We start from the raw sequence: 19,129 nt of genomic DNA, 5'->3' as shown, positions 1-19,129 counted from the left end.
TGATGTGTTACAGCAGCCCAAGACAAGCAAAAAAACAGACATCAGAATAGATGATTTTGTTCTATTGGTCTTTTCATGAATCTGTTTTAGCTTTTACCCTGATCTGATGGTTTGGCAACCTGAATCTGAGGGGCAAGACCTGGGCTGCCTTATGAATATACTGTATGTCAGAAGGTCTTTGGTGGTGATCTTCAAACCCTCTCCACCATCTATAATTCATGTGGGTAAAGCAAAATCCATCTGTGACAATCCCGTATCCAATCAGAACACAGATACTGACTCCCCAACTGCAAAACCAATAGATTTAAGTTCTCATTCATACCTGTAGCTATATACTTACTTTTTACTTACACTTACTTTTCCTTATTTTCTATGCACATATGTATATATATATATGTTGGTAGTTGTCATGTTTTGTTTGTCCATCTGTACATCAACACTGCTGCTGTAAAACAAATTGCCCCCTCGGGGATAATAAAGACTCTCTCGCTCTCTTCAGGAAGCAGTGAGGTGCCCCCCATCTACATCAGCAGGGCTGCTGTAGAGAGATAGTCAGGAGCTTCTGGTTCCTGGGAACCAGGCCACCAAAAACCTGACCTGGTCCCATCACGTAGACAAAGTAATCACAGGAGCATACCAGTGCCTCTACTTCCTGAGGAGAGTGAGGAAATATGATGTTTCACAACAACGCACAAATTTCTACAGCTGCAATGTAGAATGTATTCTCAGAGGATGCGTTATAGTTTGGTATGACAATTGCTCAGCTCATGAACGTAAATATTACAGAAGGTGGTGGAGACAGCTGGGAGACAATGGGATTGGGAGCTTTTAAACCACAGCCATAAGACTCCTAAACTCTGTTTTGCACTGAACTCAAAATAATGTGACTGCTATCTAAATGCTGGTTAAAAGTATTGCTGCTACCCTGCTCCTGTATCCAAAACTTGTGATCACTTTTCTTATGTAATTTTCTATGTCAATGCTATAGATGCAGCCATTCAAAATGCACAGTAGAAACGCATACTGCACGCAACTACCCACAAGCCACTGCAGTCTACCGCGGTAAGTGATTGGCTTGCCAAAATGACTGACAGGGGCACTCGTGGTGCATTGTTCGGTAGTAAAATGATTTAATCATTTAATCTCTTTACTGTGCACATTTTAATCCACTTAGTATTGAATATTTATATTAAATTTTACCACTAAAGGGACATTTTAGTAGCTGAGCATAAAAAGAAGAGGAGCATAACGCATCTGAGGGTCATAAACGATATTAAGTTAGGAAAATAAACATATTACTGTATGTAAACTAAACTGTATATGGCTGGTCTTGGTAGTTTAAAGAAAAAATACACACCAGTCTTCCATTTCTCCCTAAACATTTTAAGCATCAAAGTTTTATGAAACAGTCCCCAAATATGCGATTGCTGTATAGAGTGAATTTTAATTTTAAAAAATTAAAACAAGAAAATTAAGCTGTTTACGTTCCTCCGCCTGAGAATATAGTCACTCGTTGCTACGCAACGCAGAAACACAGCCACAGGTAACTAGCAAAGAGAGAACATTAGCTAGCCAATATAATAAAGGAATAAATGATTTTTTAATTTCTTTTGCACATTTATTTGAACATTTCCATCGATTGTACAAGCACTTGGAAACTTTCCAATCCCTAGTTCATCTGCATTTTCTTTTATGCTCCCACTGGCTGTGTCTTCTAGGATATAATGCAGGCAATTTGTGTAAAAATTGGGCAAACTCTTGTTTTTATGTCCACTATAACGGAAAATCTCCCTTGCTTTTAACCGAGCGTTTTATTATTTCCTAAAATGAAAATGCGACACAATTTCTAGGGTGTCCCTATACCAGAGATTACGGTTCGGCTTCAGAATGATGACATCTGACACCTCTCAGATTGGGGAAAAAAGACCTGCTGATCTGTTCTACATACCAGGAAGACAACAACATATGTTACTTCTATTCGAAAAGCGTATTTTAAAAGTTTAATTAAGAAGTAAAAACCTTACAGCGTACACAGATTTCTAAACTGACCAGGTGGAAGAAAAATCACCCATGTTTAGCGCAAAAAAAGTGGTTATTAACTATTGAAACCTGTTTTTATTTTGCCTGGCAATCTACCTGAATGCCGAACTACAGTATCTGAGAATTGAACTAGTGTTGATAATAAGAGAGAGAGAGTCCCCGTTACCCCCATTTTGATTTAAATCACAAACGTGTGTTTAATTAAATGTATTTTTTTATTTACAATCAGAAAAATGGAACAAAAATTGTTATCTTTGTCTTCTAAGTATCTTAATAAAATTTCAGCATAGCTTTCTCCCCGTTTAGATTTTTTGGGGGGATTTCGGGATCAAACGTGAAAAGATTAGATTGTAATCATTTTTTTTTTTTAAATACATTTTAGAAAAGTGTAATCTATGCTAAAAAGCTGTATTTATTTAATACCACTCGATATTTATATTTATGGAGTTTAGTTGATACTGTTTAAACTTTTAATTATTTTAAATTGTATTACAGCATTGTACACATTCTTAAAAGAGAAGAGAGAAAACGCAAGCCTTCTTCATGTGTGAGGGTCTTCTGCTCAGAATGAAATGCTAAAATGTAATGTAGGCTCTGAATGGGTTCAATTATGATTTGGGCTTGATTAAGGTCACTGCCTTTAATCTAAAATCTTGCTTGAATCCTTCCAAACTAAAAATTAGACACAAGAAGAGAAGAGGCTCTGGTGAGATTTCTCTTTTTTTAATTTATCTTTTTTTCTTGGAAAAACATCTTACCCGCTGCAATCCGGGTACAGAAGGATTAAAAGAAGTCAGACAGGCAGGGGGGAGAGTGAGTTCTAAATAAAGAGGTATCCAGGTAAAAGTGAAATGGGCGGACAGTCTGGGGAGATCGCCCGTTTTCCATGTAAATAGTTCCCTGGTTCCGCACCCCTTGGTGTTTCTCTCGCTCTCCCTCAGGCTGGCAGGCTTGTCTTGTGTCTCTCTCTCATTGACGGGAGTGGTGCTGGAAGGTGTTGACGGAAATACCTAATCAATAGCTCGAAATATTTCAGTGCTTTGTTTATACTCTAATGGCAGTGGGGGCAGGGTGTGTGGGAACAGGTTTGGTTGAAATTGCATTGGAGATCTATGTTCTTCACACCTGAAACATTTTCTCTGAAAGCATTTTCTTCCCAGTTTAGCCAATCTTGTTACAGCATGTTACAGTTTACTATTATCAACCATATTAATTTTTAGTGCTTAATGCCATTGTTTGACCATGCACGAATATTCTTATGTCCATATTTTTGCAAGGGAATCAGTGTGAATTGTAATACTAATTAAATGACCGCGGGCACTTTCCACCCCCTCTGACAGCAGGAACATTCCTATTCTTAGCTCAGCAGCTTATTACAATATAGGGTGTTCAAACCGTTTTTCTTTACACAGTGACACAGCGTCGCGTTGCGAATCTGTTTTTCCGTGTTTACAAAGAATGTGGAATACAGTGATACTACCTGCTATATAGATACATATGTTTAGATATTCAGACCCTTTAATTAATATCATTATTAATAATATTGATAATAATGATAATCGGCCAGTAAAAGCTCCATTAAAAACGCTCTGTTAAAAGCAAGGGAGTTTTTATATCTGTTATAGTAAAAGAAAATGCCAGATGAACTAGGGATTGAACAGTTTTTCAGTGCTTGTACAATCGATGGAAATGTTCAAATAAATGTGAGCATCCGGAGTCCCCGGGGCTGGGGGAACCGGTGGTTCTCTGAGTCCAACATCATCAGCCGTTCACTGACCATCCTCCCACTCTGACACCAATGTAATGAATTTGGGATCGTTGAGAAGCTTGTGGAGTTAAAAACTGCGCTTTATTTGTTCTCCGTCACCACCCGCCAGCAGCACTCCTGCGCCCAGATGAGAGAGAGACACAAGATAAGCCCGCCAAGAGTGCGGGCCCAAGAGAGAGAGAGAGAGAGAGAGAGAGAGAGAAACACCAAGGGGTGCAGAACCAGGGAACTATTTAAATGGAAAATGGGCGATCTCCCCAGACTGTACGCCTGTTTCACTGTTACCTGGATATCTCTTGGGGGATATCCTCTATATCCTCTTGGGGGGAAGATCCTCTTGGGTGATATTCTAACAACAAGTGATTATAAGACTACCTTTCAAAGTGCAGTATGCTTCTCAAAGTGCTTTACGGGATAACAACAATAACAACAACAATTTAACAAGTCCTGGGAGGAAGAACATCATCAATATCAATAATAATAATAATAAACTTTTAAAGGTGGCTTTTAAAAAAAAAACTTTTTTTAAATGCATTTGCATCTGCACATAGAGCAGTGTTTACTTGAACATGGAGATGCCATACTGAATAATTCCTGCACACAACCATTGCAGCGGAATTTGCATCGTTTGGCAGGGCTATGTTTCATACAAGTGTGGTGGATTTGGAGACAAAATTTATTTACATTGGGTTGCTGTAAGTGGAGCACTAATAACCCCAAAGCTCTACTTATTATTTTACAAGAGAATGCACTTGAGAAGCTGGACAGTATGCTTTTCAAAGCGCTTTACAGGATAACAACAACAATAACAACAACAATTTATAAGTTCTGGGAAGAAAAATATGATCAATATTAATAATAATAATAATAATAATAATAATAATAATAATAATAATAAACTTTATTTTATATAGCGCCCTAAAAGGTGGCTCCTCAAAGTGCTTTACAGGATAACAACTGATGAAACAACAGTGGCTGGGGGTTGAAAATACCAGTTTGTTTACAAACAATGTTTGTGCTACACTCAGTAGCAATAGCAATTAGCAATATCAAAATAGCAATATTATGGACACACAATTGACTTTAAAAAAAAAAACTTTTTTTTGACAGCTGGTGTTTGTTGACAGCTTGACACAAGTTTATCAGTGAAAAGACACCGGGCATTCTTCCTCCCTCCTACATTCTCAGAGTAGAATAGAATTTATTATTAGCACAATTTATTACAGTGCTAAATTTAATATTATTGATTACTAATAGTTTATGCTAACACCTAGCTTTCTTAACGCGAGAAGTACTACCGTAAGTCTGTACTTACTTAAGTACTGCTACTATAAGCAAAAAAAAGGGGTTTTGGAGGGGGGGGGTGTCTTTCGCTGGAAGACTCGCCCCCTTCTACTTTGAAAATAACTGTGAAACCGGTTTAATTAGTCACAGCCAGCACTACCGCAGAGAGTGATGAAAACCGCGCAGCACCAGGCAAATGCACATTAATATGTGGGGCTTTTGGGCTCAGGTGGATTTGCGCCCTACAGTTCAACCTGCGGTACCACTGTGTACTGTACATACAGTATGAACATGTGTTATTTTGAAATATAAAAAATGTCAATATACTGTAGTGTCCATAATATTTGCTATTTTAGTTTTTCAAAAAAGTGTTTCTGTTAAAAGAAAACCTCATAGCGATTGCTGGATTTGAACACCCGACCTCATGTCTATACAGTACTGTAAATCAGTCGTTTAAGCCATGATGCCACCGAGGCAAGACATGTGACACACACTGAAACAGCAATACAGATATTACAGTAATATGGTCAGAAGGTCAACCACATGTAAGGTGCTTAAAATGTTTAGGGAGAAATTGAGTATTGGTGTGTATTTTTTCTTTAAAATACCAATAACAGCAACATACAGTTTACATAATATGTTTATGTTCCTAAATTAAAATCATTTATGACCTTTATGACCTTTGTTATGGTCCTCTGCGTTTTATGCTTAACTTCTAAAATTTCCCTTTAGTGGTAAAATTCCAAATAAATATTCAAATATATATATATATAATATTCAAATATATATTACTAAGCGGATTAAAATGTGCACAGTAAAGAGATTAAATTATTAAATCTATTCACTAACGACCAATACACAGCATTATCTTCCATGTCGCATTAACATTGGAATGTTTTTTTACAAGTGTCAAAAGAAGAGATACCTGTCTCCTCTATAACTCTTCAGTTTACAGAGAAATTCCACCAGAGCCTCACAACATTGTCCAATAATACTCTTCTTGTGTCAAATTTTCAGTTAAGCAGGATTTGAACTACAGACCATAACAGACCAAAAAACAGAATCCACCTGCGATTCGGGTGTTAACAAAACGTGTTTAAAAAGAAAGTGAAATACAGTAATACTACCAGCTATATAGATACATAGATTTAGATATTTAGATCCTTAAATTAATATCATTATTAATTTATTTAGATATGTGATTACATATTCTCGATTATAAAACAGATAATTCCGGACCTGGAATTTGACTGGCTGACACCCTTCTGAAGCGGTACCATAATCTCTGCTATACGGACACCACAGAAATTTGACTTTTTACTGTGTGATAAATTTTAAAGACTACTTCTTAGCGTAGATAAAAAAAAAGCATAGATAAAAAGCTTGGATTCTCATGTATCCAATACAAGTATCTTTTAATACAGTCTTTGTTGTGCTCTTGAGGATCCTTGTGATATATTGAACTCTGGTTGAATGATAAGTGTCACAGTTTAAATAATTTCTGTTGTTGGAAATTATGAAACGCTCTGTTAAAAGCAAGGGAGATTGTATGTCCGTTATAGTAAAATAATAATTTGTGCTTGTACAAATGTGCTAAAGAAATGAACAAAAAAGTCATGTATTCCTTCATCATGTTGGCTAGCTAATGTCCTGTCCTTGTTAGTTAGATCAACGAAATGCTGTGGTGTTTGTCAATGAAAAAAATAAAAGTCTTTTCGTTTAAAATGATGGTTAGAAAGAATGTGGACCAGCGTAATACTTTGAGTTTACAGCTTGTCCAAAGTCATTCATTATTGATACTATTAGTAAAGGCTCTGATGCATAAAATATTTCTGCATAATTAAAATATTTATGATATTTATAATAAAGGTAGGTTGTGCACTTATGCCCAACTGAGCAATCTTGCTTTCATAAAATATACCAACTTTTTAATGACTGATGATTAACATGCTGTAATACACAGTTTAAATTTAAAAGCTCAAATATTGTACATGAGAGGTTAAGCTTTATTGGCTTCTCCTGGCGGTTTTACAAGGTGATTCCAGATACTTTCCAGTATGACGTCAAATAACGCATTACACCGCCTGATACTGCGTGATACTACGTTTTGATGCGACAGTGCCAAAGTTGGATGCATAACTCATGCCTCAGTTGGACAAGATACTTGAATAACTTGGCTTTACACATATTATCAAAGGTTCATACCAAATTTATCAAGAATAACCCCCTCTCTAACCAGTCAAAAAGTGTACTCCGGATATTGTCCAGTGAAAAAAGCAGTGATCAAGTCACCTTCCAGACAATTAAGGACCTACGTAGTGATTTTTCAAATCTTTTGTCTTGCAGACAGATGCCTATGGAACAGGACTGAGAGTGGTCCAAGAATGTAGTGGGCTGCAATGCCTAATAGCTTACCCTTGCTGTAAGATATCACCAAGAAAGCACTGCTTAAGCGCAAAAAAGAGAGCTAGAGGATTAAAAAGGAAACTAAGGCCCTACAATACTACTTGATGGGCCATCAATTTACCCTGGTTACTAATCAAGCTCCACTCAGTTGGCTCAAGGATTCCAAACATTGTGTGACCCAGTGACATTTCTCCCTGCAGGCACTTATACAGGGCGCAGGACAGGCCAGAAAGTGCTTGTCAATGCTGCCTTCCTGCCTGGGATCACCTCTCTTGCCAAAGCCAAAATGGGTCAAGGATCCATTTTAGGTGAGGGAGTATTCCAGGCCATAGCTCGTGCTATCTGAGTGGTTACAGCTGTTACTGTTAACTGCTGTGATCACTGCCAGCTGCATATTACTGTACATAAACATGCACTCCCTTCAGAAAGTGTGTGAAGAAGTTGGCAAAGGGAGATAGACAGTACACAGTGTAGAGTGAAAGTCCCAGAATATGAAGGAGACAGGATAAGCAAGCTGCAAACTTGTCAAGGAAGGAAACAGCCAGGGGGTTAACAGTAAGAGAAAGTGAGAGTGAGAGGTTCTTTTTAAATTAATTCCATGTTTTTTTTTGTTTAAAGAATCAAGAGTGTTGTTGCACCCTTTCCCCTTTCCACTTCTAAGTAGCATTTTTAGATTTTTTTTTCAGTAAGGCACATTATCTAAACCATAAGTCACTCTGTTAAATGCATTTTTGTTCTTATTTTATTTGGGTGCATGAAGAAATTAGAGGACATTGTATTTTATATTGCTATAAAAATTCTACTTGTGCAGCTTAGAGTATATTTTTGAAATATTGAAGTATTAAAATGTTACTTATACTGAGATGATGATTATGATTATTATTTCATATAAAATAGTTTTGAATAACAATTTTATTTGATTTATATATTTATTTTGTCTTTATGGTTTATCTGTAAAACAGTTGATTTTTTCAAATATTTTAAAATAGTCACTAGTACATTTGTGTCCTCATTTCCACTAGCTGGAAAATAATGAAAGATATGCTCTATAGAGCATGATATCACCTGACTAAAACTTACATCAAGTCCTCTGAATTCAGTACACACCAAAATTATGCATAAATATCATATTACATTAGTTTTATATTATATACATGTATCACATTAGTATTGTATATTATATATACAACTAATTTAAATGAGTGGAGTGCCCAGAAAAGCACTATATAAGTGTAAGCAATTATTATTATTATTATTATTATTATTATTATTATTATTATTATTATTATTATTATTATTATTAAATGGACAACACAGTTCTCAAATGCTTTCAACAAAATTAATAAAAGACACTAACATCTACATATTTCAACTTAAGTAAGACTATCTTTAAGAAAACATTACATTTTTAACTTACCATCTCTTCTGTTCAACTTAGCAAAGCCAGGGCTGTGACTATTAGATAACTGGGAAGAGCAGTTAAATGAGGTCTGAGGCAATACTGATACCAGCTGGCCTTCACAGTTTTCTGGCAAAAGAGATAAAATCACAATTAGATAATGAGCCCTTTCTTATCTTCATAGCTAAAAACAACAACATATAACAGTCTCTGCAAAATATCAAACTCAGCCTAGAGGTCCTATATTAGTTACTTTCTTGAAGTAATTCTTTAATGAGAAAAAACAGAAGTGACCTTAATGCCAACCATTGCGTGATATTAACAATCAAAAGCAGAATGGAGTACATGTATTTTTTAAACAAAGGAAAACTGGAATGTTATTGACCAATAATTAGGCATTACAACTCCTCCTGCATATCCTCTGCTACAGCTTGAATCCATACATTTGCAACATGATGTTCACATTAAACCATCACCATTGCATTAAGAAGAAAACAACAACAAATAGTAACTTACATCCTAGAGAAATAATATGCATGACATTTAAATTACAAGGAACACATAGAAAAGTATGGTGACAATAACTCTCCAATAGATTCAATTAAAACTATACAGGATAATTTACTCTTTTAAAACACATCATTGCACTTAATAGGATTATGATAATAATCTAATATTTAGTCAATAATGCAGTGCGAATCTGCAATAATAAAATATTATTATTATACACCAAAATGTATAATGTATAATGTGTATAACAATAGACAAACTGTAAGTTACACTTTCACCCAGCATGAGGCCATCATCAAACCTAATGACATTTGTTTTAAACATCAGACTAGAACTCTGAACATATAAACATACAAAGCCTAACTACTATTTTTAAATGTGACATGTCTGTAACTTGATTGGGACCTTTAATTGGGATTTTAATGCTTCATGGAAATTCTCAGAAAACACTTAATTTCATGGAGTGATTAATCAAAACAATATATTTATTAACAAAATATTCTTAATATTGCAATTTGCTGTGCAGTGAATCCTTACAATAACACAGCTATGTGTGGCTGTTAGACAAATCTTTAAAGTATTAAATGTTTATTAACCCATTAGGGTTTTTTTCTGCGATAACCAATACAGTATGAATACTAGTGACATACAATCTCATTAAATACAAAGATTACACTGTTGAGATAGGATGTTGTTACCACATTGCTACCACAACTCCAAATAAAATACATCACAATATTGTATAATAATGTAACAAATGGGAGGGGGAGGGGGGGTTAAGAATCACCTGCGTTCTTTGCTCTATGGCACAGCTTTGGTGAAAAGAGTAATACATCAGGCACAATTGGTTAAACAAAGATTTATTAATAATGATACAACACTAACAACACAACACACTACATAATAAACGCGTCTCAAAGGCCTGTGTCCTGACAATCCAGAAAAACACCACACTGCAACTAAGTATTCAAATCTTACATAATGCCTAAAAAAAAACCCAATGTATTTAAAAATAAAAACGATTACAAACACCAGCAGAGAGAGAGAGACACACACAGTTTTTCATTGTCAAAAAGTAATTGTTTTTTACTTTGTCAGCACCCAGACAAACGCAAACGTGTTTTTAATAAAATGCTTTTATTCATTCTTAATCAGACTCACATTCCCGAATTCCCCCCGCCCCGCTCAACAATCCTAGGAAGAACACGAAACAGCCTGTTAATTCTTGCAATTTTTTTCTGTCAGTTCTTCCTCCCAGAAATTGTAGATCACATTGATCAGTTCTTGCTTTGTGCTGGGTTTAGCAGTTTTCCGAACATAGTCTTTCAGCTAATGCCAAACCTTCTCTATCGGATTTAAATCTGCGGATTCGGCTGGAGTTTTCACCCATTTCACTCCTTCTGCTACAGTGCCTTGCGAAAGTATTCGGACCCCTTGAACTTTTCAACCTTTTGCCACATTTCAGGCTTCAAACATAAAGATATAAATTTTTTATTTTATGTGAAGAATCACCAACAAGTGGGACACAATTGTGAAGTGGAACGAAATCTATTGGATTTTTGAAACTTTTTTAACTAATAAAAAAATGAAAAGTGGGGCGTGCAAAATTATTCGGCCCCCTTGCGTTAATACTTTGTAGAGCCAACTTTTGCTGCGATTACAGCTGCAAGTCGCTTGGGGTATGTCTCTATCAGTTTTGCACATCGAGAGACTGAAATTCTTGCCCATTCTTCCTTGCAAAACAGCTTGAGCTCAGTGAGGTTGGATGGAGAGCGTTTGTGAACAGCAGTTTTCAGCTCTTTCCACAGATTCTCGATTGGATTCAGGTCTGGACTTTGACTTGGCCATTCAAACACCTGGATACGTTTATTTGTGAACCATTCCTTTGTAGATTTTGCTGTATGTTTGGGATCATTGTCTTGTTGGAAGATAAATCTCCGTCCCAGTTTCAGGTCTTTTGCAGACTCCAACAGGTTTTCATCCAGAATGGTCCTGTATTTGGCTGCATCCATCTTCCCCTCAATTTTAACCATCTTCCCTGTCCCTGCTGAAGAAAAGCAGGCCCAAACCATGATGCTGTCACCACCATGTTTGACAGTGGGGATGGTGTGTTGAGGGTGATGAGCTGTGTTGCTTTTACGCCAAACATATCGTTTTGCATTGTGGCCAAAAAGTTCGATTTTGGTTTCATCTGACCAGAGCACCATCTTCCACATGTTTGGGGTGTCTCCCAGGTGGCTTGTGGCAAACTTTAGACGAGACTTTTTATGGATATCTTTGAGAAATGGCTTTCTTCTTGCCACTCTTCCATAAAGGCCAGATTTGTGCAGTGTAAGACTGATTGTTGTCCTATGGACAGACTCTCCCACCTCAGCTGTAGTTCTCTGCAGTTCATCCAGAGTGATCATGGGCCTCTTGGCTGCATCTCTGATCAGTCTTCTCCTTGTCTGAGCTGAAAGTTTAGAGGGATGGCCAGGTCTTGGTAGATTTGCAGTGGTCTGATACTCCTTCCATTTCAAGATGATCGCTTGCACAGTGCTCCTTGGGATGTTTGAAGCTTGGGAAATCTTTTTGTATCCAAATCCGGCTTTAAACTTCTCCACAACAGTATTACGGACCTGCCTGGTGTGTTCCTTGGTCTTCATGATGCTCTCTGCGCTTTCAACAGAACCTTGAGACTATCACAGAGCAGGTGCATTTATACAGAGACTTGATTACACACAGGTGGATTCTATTTATCACCATCAGTCATTTAGGACAACATTGGATCATTCAGAGATCCTCGCTGAACTTCTGGAGTGAGTTTGTTGCACTGAAAGTAAAGGGGCCGAATAATTTTGCACGCCCCACTTTTCATTTTTTTATTAGTTAAAAAAGTTTCAAAAATCCAATAGATTTCGTTCCACTTCACAATTGTGTCCCACTTGTTGGTGATTCTTCACATAAAATAAAAAAATTATATCTTTATGTTTGAAGCCTGAAATGTGGCAAAAGGTTGAAAAGTTCAAGGGGGCCGAATACTTTTGCAAGGCACTGTATAAGCCCCACCCTTGCTGCTGTGTGTTTCAGATCGTTGTCTTGAAAGAGACGGTGCCTTGATCCAAAGTGCGCCCTGATATATGGGGCGGCATGCTGTGTGACCACGACTTCCTCGAAGAATTCACGATCCATAATTCCTTCGAAAATAAGAAGTGGTCCCGGGCCTCTTCTAGATATAACCCCCCAGACGTGAACCTTCAGTGGATGTTTGGGCTTTGGCTTGTCCACATATCTCCCTTTTTTACAAAATGACATGGTTGAAAACGTGTCTCTACCTACTACGACTAGAACACAGAATGGTTAAAGATGGCGACAAGTCAGGCACCCAGAGGTGGGGTTTGCGTCTTTCCGCCTCCATAACATTAGCAAGTTAAAAAACAAAATTGAGTCGAAAAGGCAGGTGTAACAATTGTTTCCTTTTTCTGATCACTCACTGTTTGGATACTCGTCTCACCAGCCCTGTTCTTTGTTTTCCTGTTATTTGCTGTGTATGCCTGCTGTAATGCACTCCTGCCCTCACACCTAAAGAAGACTATTTTACGTTTCTTTGTGCGGTCCATAGTGCAATTAACCCTTGCTAATACATTTGCGGCCTTTTCAAAGCCTGTGGTGTCCTTTGAAAGCGAGATGATCTCTGGTTCTTTGACAAAACAAGGCTCGCCAGACGTGAAAAAGACACAAATCAAAACCTGTTTTTATAGCTTTTAAAGTCCTGCAATGTGTAAGGAGGAACACATCATTATATCTTATATATGAAAAATACATAATATAGCTCCCAAACAAACGCAAACGTGTTTTTAATAAAATGTTTTTATTCATTCATAATCTAACTCCCATAACTCACATTACAGAGTGCCCCCCACCCCGTCTTACAATTTAAGGAAGACTAAGGAATGACTAAGGAAGTTGTCATCTGTTGTTGAAACTCTGTGAGCTCGGTGACTTTGAGACCACTTGTTATCCCAAGTTATTTGAATCACCACAATTCAAATAGAGAAAAAAGAACTGACTGAAAAGATTTAAGATAAAGTTGCTAGATAAAATCTAACATATCCGTGTTAGATAAAAAAACACATTGCCCGATGTTAGTTACATTGCTTGAAAAATAATTTTATTTCGAGAGACTGGATAAGTAATTCAAGTGTTTTTTAACTTCCTGAAAAACAAGTAATAATTTAACAATATGTGCAAATGTTTTATGATATGTCGCTGTTGTGAATGTCTGTAGAGTGTATCTTATTTGCCTGTCCTGACTGGTGGAGCTCATCCAGCTGTGTCTGGATATCTTGGTCAAATATTCGGCTAGTATGTATTGTCTGTTTAGGGTTCTGTAGCATTCCACACAGCTGGGCAGCTTGTTCTCCCCTCCCGCCCCTCTCTGTGTACAGTAGAGCCTCCTGTCCTGGCTGTTGGAGCTCATACAGCTGTGTCTGGAGAGAATCAAGGGTATCAGCTTCAACCACATGGCTGGGCAGCTTGTTTCCCCCTCCCGCCCCTCTCTGTGTACAGTAAAGCCTCCTGTCCTGACTGGTGGAGCTCATACAGCTGTGTCTGGAGAGAATCCAGGGTATCAGCTTGTGAGCACTCTGTGATTAAATTAATTCTCATAACATTATCATTCCCACTGTGCATAACAAGGAAGATTAATAAACATAGGGTCGTTTAATGACAATCTATTGTATATCTCATGGCTAAATAGTCAAGTCTAGCCAAAAGAGAAAACATCGACTTTATTTAAACCCAAGCGAAAGTATTAATGGTTTTTAATTACCACACTTTTATGGTACATGACTTTGCAAAAATGTATTTAAAAATAAAAACGATTGCAATTGGCTTTTTAGCTTTTTCACAAAACCTCCTAGGGTAACGAAATTCTTGCGTTGTACAGCTTTTCAGCTAAATATACAGTATTTATCGCTTACGCCTGAAATTGGAGCTGCTCGCCGTGCAGTGAATAGCGACTAATAAGCAGTGAAAACATTTGTCTGTCTTTCTGTGGGGAGAAGGGAATCTGATCTGATCTGCAATCGCTGGAAGACTTGCCCCCTTCTAGTTTGAAAATACCTGTGAAACCGGTTTAATTTATCACAGCCAGCACTCCCGCAGAGAGTGATGAAAACCGCGCTGTGCCACTCCTATTTGGCATTTCAGTTATGGAGGCGGAAAGACACACCCCCCCACCTCTGGGTGCCTGACTTGTCGCCATCTTTAACCATTCCGTGTTCGAGTCGCAGTAGGTAGAGACACGTATGAAAAAAAGTTCATTCCAGCTACAATACATATATATTTTTGTGGTAAGAGGGAGCAAAACATCAGTATTTACTGCTAGCAATTAGTGTACGATTTATAGTTTGAAATTCTGAGCCTAAATATGAAGTTAAAATCTCGACAAACTAAGCAATGTAGGAAATACGCACACAGAAATACACAGAAAATCCGTTCTGACATCTCAAATTTCGATCAAGGTCTCCAAAACAAACAAGAAAAAGAGCATTTTCAGAGAGCAATTATGCTGTGTTTATGTACAATAAGTGATTAGATTTATGAGCAATCTAATTTCTTAAAAGTATCAGCTTTATTTATGGGTTGTAATTTAAAAAAAGTCAAAAATCGCACTCAAAATGCAATTTAGAGCTTTCTGGCAAGAGGAGACACCCAAACTAATAATGTAATGTTACTGTTTGTGCATGAACATAGTTATACTATTATTTCTTTAAATATGGGATTGCATGTTTTTTTTTAATCCCTGGTGGGACCGGGCGTCCATAAGAATCAAGTAATAGGTTTTATTGCGCTTTGACAGAAACCAAATTTCCCAAATGTAATATGTGCTTTTCTATATTTATTGTCAATTAATTGTCCATAATATTGCTATTCTATTTTTTCAAAGAAATGTTTGTTAAAATAAAAGTCATGACGCCGGCTGGATTTGAACACCCACCCTGTGGTTTATTAGTCGGGCACCTAGACCACAGTACCACCCGCAAGATCACATGACATCAATAGACATTGTACAGCGTATACTATTCTTGTGTTGCAGTACATTCATATAATTATATTGTTATTAATTTCTTTAGATACGCGATTCCATATTATATTCCCTATTAATCAAATTCTAAAAGTATGCTTGTTGACTCCGCAGAAAAGCTCAAACCTACAACTTTTTATACACGTTATTTCACATGTTAGTTAAAGACTGCGATGCTTAAAATGTTTAGGGAGAAATGGAATACTGGTATGTATTTTTTCTTTAAAGTACCGAGACCAGCCATATACAGTTTACATACTGTTTATGTTCCAAAATTAATATCGTTTATGGTCTTCACATGCGTTATGCTCCTATTCTTTTTATGCTCAGCTACTAAGATTTCCCTTCAGTGGTAAAATTCCATATAAATATTCAATACTTAAACAGGCACAGTAAAGACATTAAATATACATATACATACTGTATACAGTACAGTGTTGCATACAGTAATATGTTTATGTTCCTAAATCAATATATTTTATGAGCATGTGAAAGGCATGGTGAATCGGAGAATCTAAAAAAATTACTGTACTTTGCATGATTGGAAACAAATGCGTGATTGGATCAATGAAATGCTGTGGTGTTACTTTTACAAAGACAGTCAATTAAAAAAAAGAATGTGGACCAGGGCAATACTTTGAGTTTACAGCTTGTCCAAGGTCATTTATTATAAATACTATTAGTAATATCTTCGGTAAAGACTTTGATGACGACAGCTCAAACATGAGAGGTTGAGCTTTATTAGCTCCACCTTGCGGAAATTCCAGATACTATTATTTTACCTGCGTTATCATGCGGTTCTATGCGAGAACATACGGTATTAATACCGTAACTTGCGTTATACCGCATCAAGCGGTATCGCCTGTTTGTTTTGAATGGCTGCATCTGAAGGTCAAGTGTAACCCATTGCCCCTAGATTCTTGAGGCATCTCGACAGTCACCTCCAATAACCAACAAAACTAACAGCATTATTGCTTTTTAAATTACATATAGTATACAAAATTATTAATAACTGTTCATAGTGATTAGAAAACAGATCATTTTATTTTATATTGTAATTATAAAATTATATTTAAAATATATATTATTTAAAAGTAAATATGTAAAAAAAACTATAAAAAGAGGCCCAGTTGAAATAAAAGTTTTGAATAGAGATTTTAATGATTCAAGATGCATTGTAGCTGATAAAAGTCTGCACTATATTTAGATCATTTAAATCGTTAATATTTCAGTTTGCCATTGCAGTACAGTATGCAACACTTAAAACATTTTAATGTAATTTTAATGATTGCTTGCAAAACAGTGGTGCAAATAATAGCATCTAGATGAAGGCTGTCTGCAAGAACGGCCCTTATGCTATAGATGGTGTTCATTATGGATATCTGTGGATGTTCAAGTAATTCTTTTATATGTGTGCAATGCTGAGAAATGTCCATGTATCTGGCTCACATGCGATTAAAAACTACACTCTGTGATCAACACATTTTCTGTTCCATTTTAAATAGACCATTTAAAAATAAAAATAAAAACTTTTTTATTTAGAAATGAAAATCATTACGTACTATCAGATAGCCAAATGTCCTCCTCTCATTTATCACCTTTCATATGTTCCCATGCTTGGGGAATCTGGAGCATATATTAGAGACATGATTTCACAGGAGAAGCCATGGCTCTTCACCCATGAAGAGCTGGGTGAGATCCTCAACTCAATTAGCTACTTAAAATCAAACCAGCTATACAGTATGGCTTGAATGCCTTACTCATTTGCATACTTTCTTATGTTAACACATCTTAGTTTGGTTAAGAAGAAACTAATTCACATTGTTTATAATCTTTGCAATATGATTAAATGAATTGAAGGTAAACTATACTTGAGCTGCCAATATCAAAAGTTGTAGTAGCTATTTCTTAACATTTACCAATTAAATGGAAATAACCAGTTTCACCTGTTTCATGTGATTAACATAATTTATTACCATTTTCAGGTACATAAATCGATAAGGGTATTTTTGTAATCAACTGACATTTTTATAGAATCAAATAGAATCGTAAAACCTTATATATTAAAATGCAAGTTATTATTGATTTAGTATAACTTAACATACTAACAACAAAACTGCTGAAAGATGGGATTTTCAAAATGTATTTTTGTGTTGGCTGAGAGATACTATGTACTTTGTATATGGAGTGTTTATGAGTAATACATTTCTATGCATGACAATGTGATGTGGTTATGAATAATTCTTTTCTTGCATGCTTTATGGGCATAATTTGTTTGTTCAGGCAGCAAGATTATTAAACAGATTGATCATGGCTTCATGAACCAAATTAAGAATATGACAAATTAGCATATTAAGAAAACATGTGATGTTGCTCAAAAGAAAGAAAGGAAATTAGGTTTCAAACAAAAAAAAGTGTTTGAAAAAAAAACACCACATTTTTCTGATCCAGAGAGAAAAGGTGGTCAATAAATCAAAACATAGAAATGAAACCTCCAGCAAAAACTTTTGTATTAAAATGGTAGCTACAGAAAAAAACAAGCTTTTTTCATTTATTTAACTTATTCTAAAAAGGACAGTACCACTGATATGTTATATCTAGTTTAAATTAGCCAGTTCTTTAATGTATCCATTGTACCATTTAAGCACCTGCATCCACAGAAAGGGAATAAGGATTGTGCATGCTGTACACGCTACAGTATGTGGTTACTTTACATCTGCTGTAAAACACTTCGCCATTTGACACATTGTGACACTCCCGTACACAATGCTTTACAGGAGAGCTAAAGTCAAATGTTGTAGTTCTCCATTTTTCACTGACAGTACTACAAGCTCACAAGTACTCAATGAGCATCAGGGTTTAACACTATACACTAGCCAAGGATAACTAGACCAGCTAATGTCAAACATATCCCAGTGAAAGAAAAAGTAGGTGAGAATTGGGTAAAATGAACAGAATTAGTAAAAATGTAAAAATGTGAGGGACTAAAAAGAACACAAGCACAAATGACGAGACAATCCTTTTCACTTTGCTCCTCTTTTAATTGATATAAGGATCTCCGCTTCTAGGTTGAAGACATTCTCTGCTATATATTTAACACAACATAATGGTAACATTATGTTGTGAAGGAACAAGTAATAGGTTTATTCCATGCTGAAAAAAAGAAGAAAGAGAACACAACGTTTCGGCCGTGGAGCCTTCTTGAATTGAAAAAAGATTAACCTTAAATCTTAAATCTTGTTTGAGATATACTGAAAATATATTTGTATAAATGCAAAATATTACAAGGGGGTAAGCCCTACATAGTTCACACCCTGTCAGCACCAGCCTAGCTGTCAAGCATCATGATGGTAGTAACATATTAGGGGGAGTTTGCCAACAAGAGACAACATGATATGCAATTGTTTTAAGTGAATTCTGAAAAAAAATATCTGTCAAAGACATCCAAGAATCTAAGACTGGGTCAAACACCTATATTTTTAGAAATACACTGGAGTGGTTTGACAAGAAGAGAATCAATGTCCATAAGTGGCCTAGTCAAAGTTCAGACATGAAATCCATATAGTAAATTTATGGCAAAACATAAACATTGCAGTCCATCAATGATACCCAGAAAATCAGTCAGAACTGGAGGAATGTTTCCAGCAAGAATAGG

The 19,129-nt window shown here is 36.2% G+C and overlaps 1 protein-coding gene across 1 annotated transcript in view; it reads right to left on the bottom strand.

The window, feature by feature from the left end:
- The window catches only part of cntnap3 (contactin associated protein family member 3), a 345,658-nt gene that overhangs the window by 249,410 nt on the left and 77,119 nt on the right, over nucleotides 1-19,129 (bottom strand). The window contains exon 2 of the mRNA XM_015338241.2: nucleotides 8,916-9,026. Coding sequence (XP_015193727.2) covers nucleotides 8,916-9,026 — 111 coding nt within the window. The remainder of the gene's footprint in view (nucleotides 1-8,915; nucleotides 9,027-19,129) is intronic.

This window comes from Lepisosteus oculatus, chromosome 3 (genome assembly GCF_040954835.1).
Source record: "Lepisosteus oculatus isolate fLepOcu1 chromosome 3, fLepOcu1.hap2, whole genome shotgun sequence".
Lineage (NCBI taxonomy): Eukaryota > Metazoa > Chordata > Actinopteri > Semionotiformes > Lepisosteidae > Lepisosteus > Lepisosteus oculatus.
The sequence above is the reverse complement of the archived record's forward strand: the minus strand, read 5'-3'. Positions and strand labels throughout refer to the sequence as shown.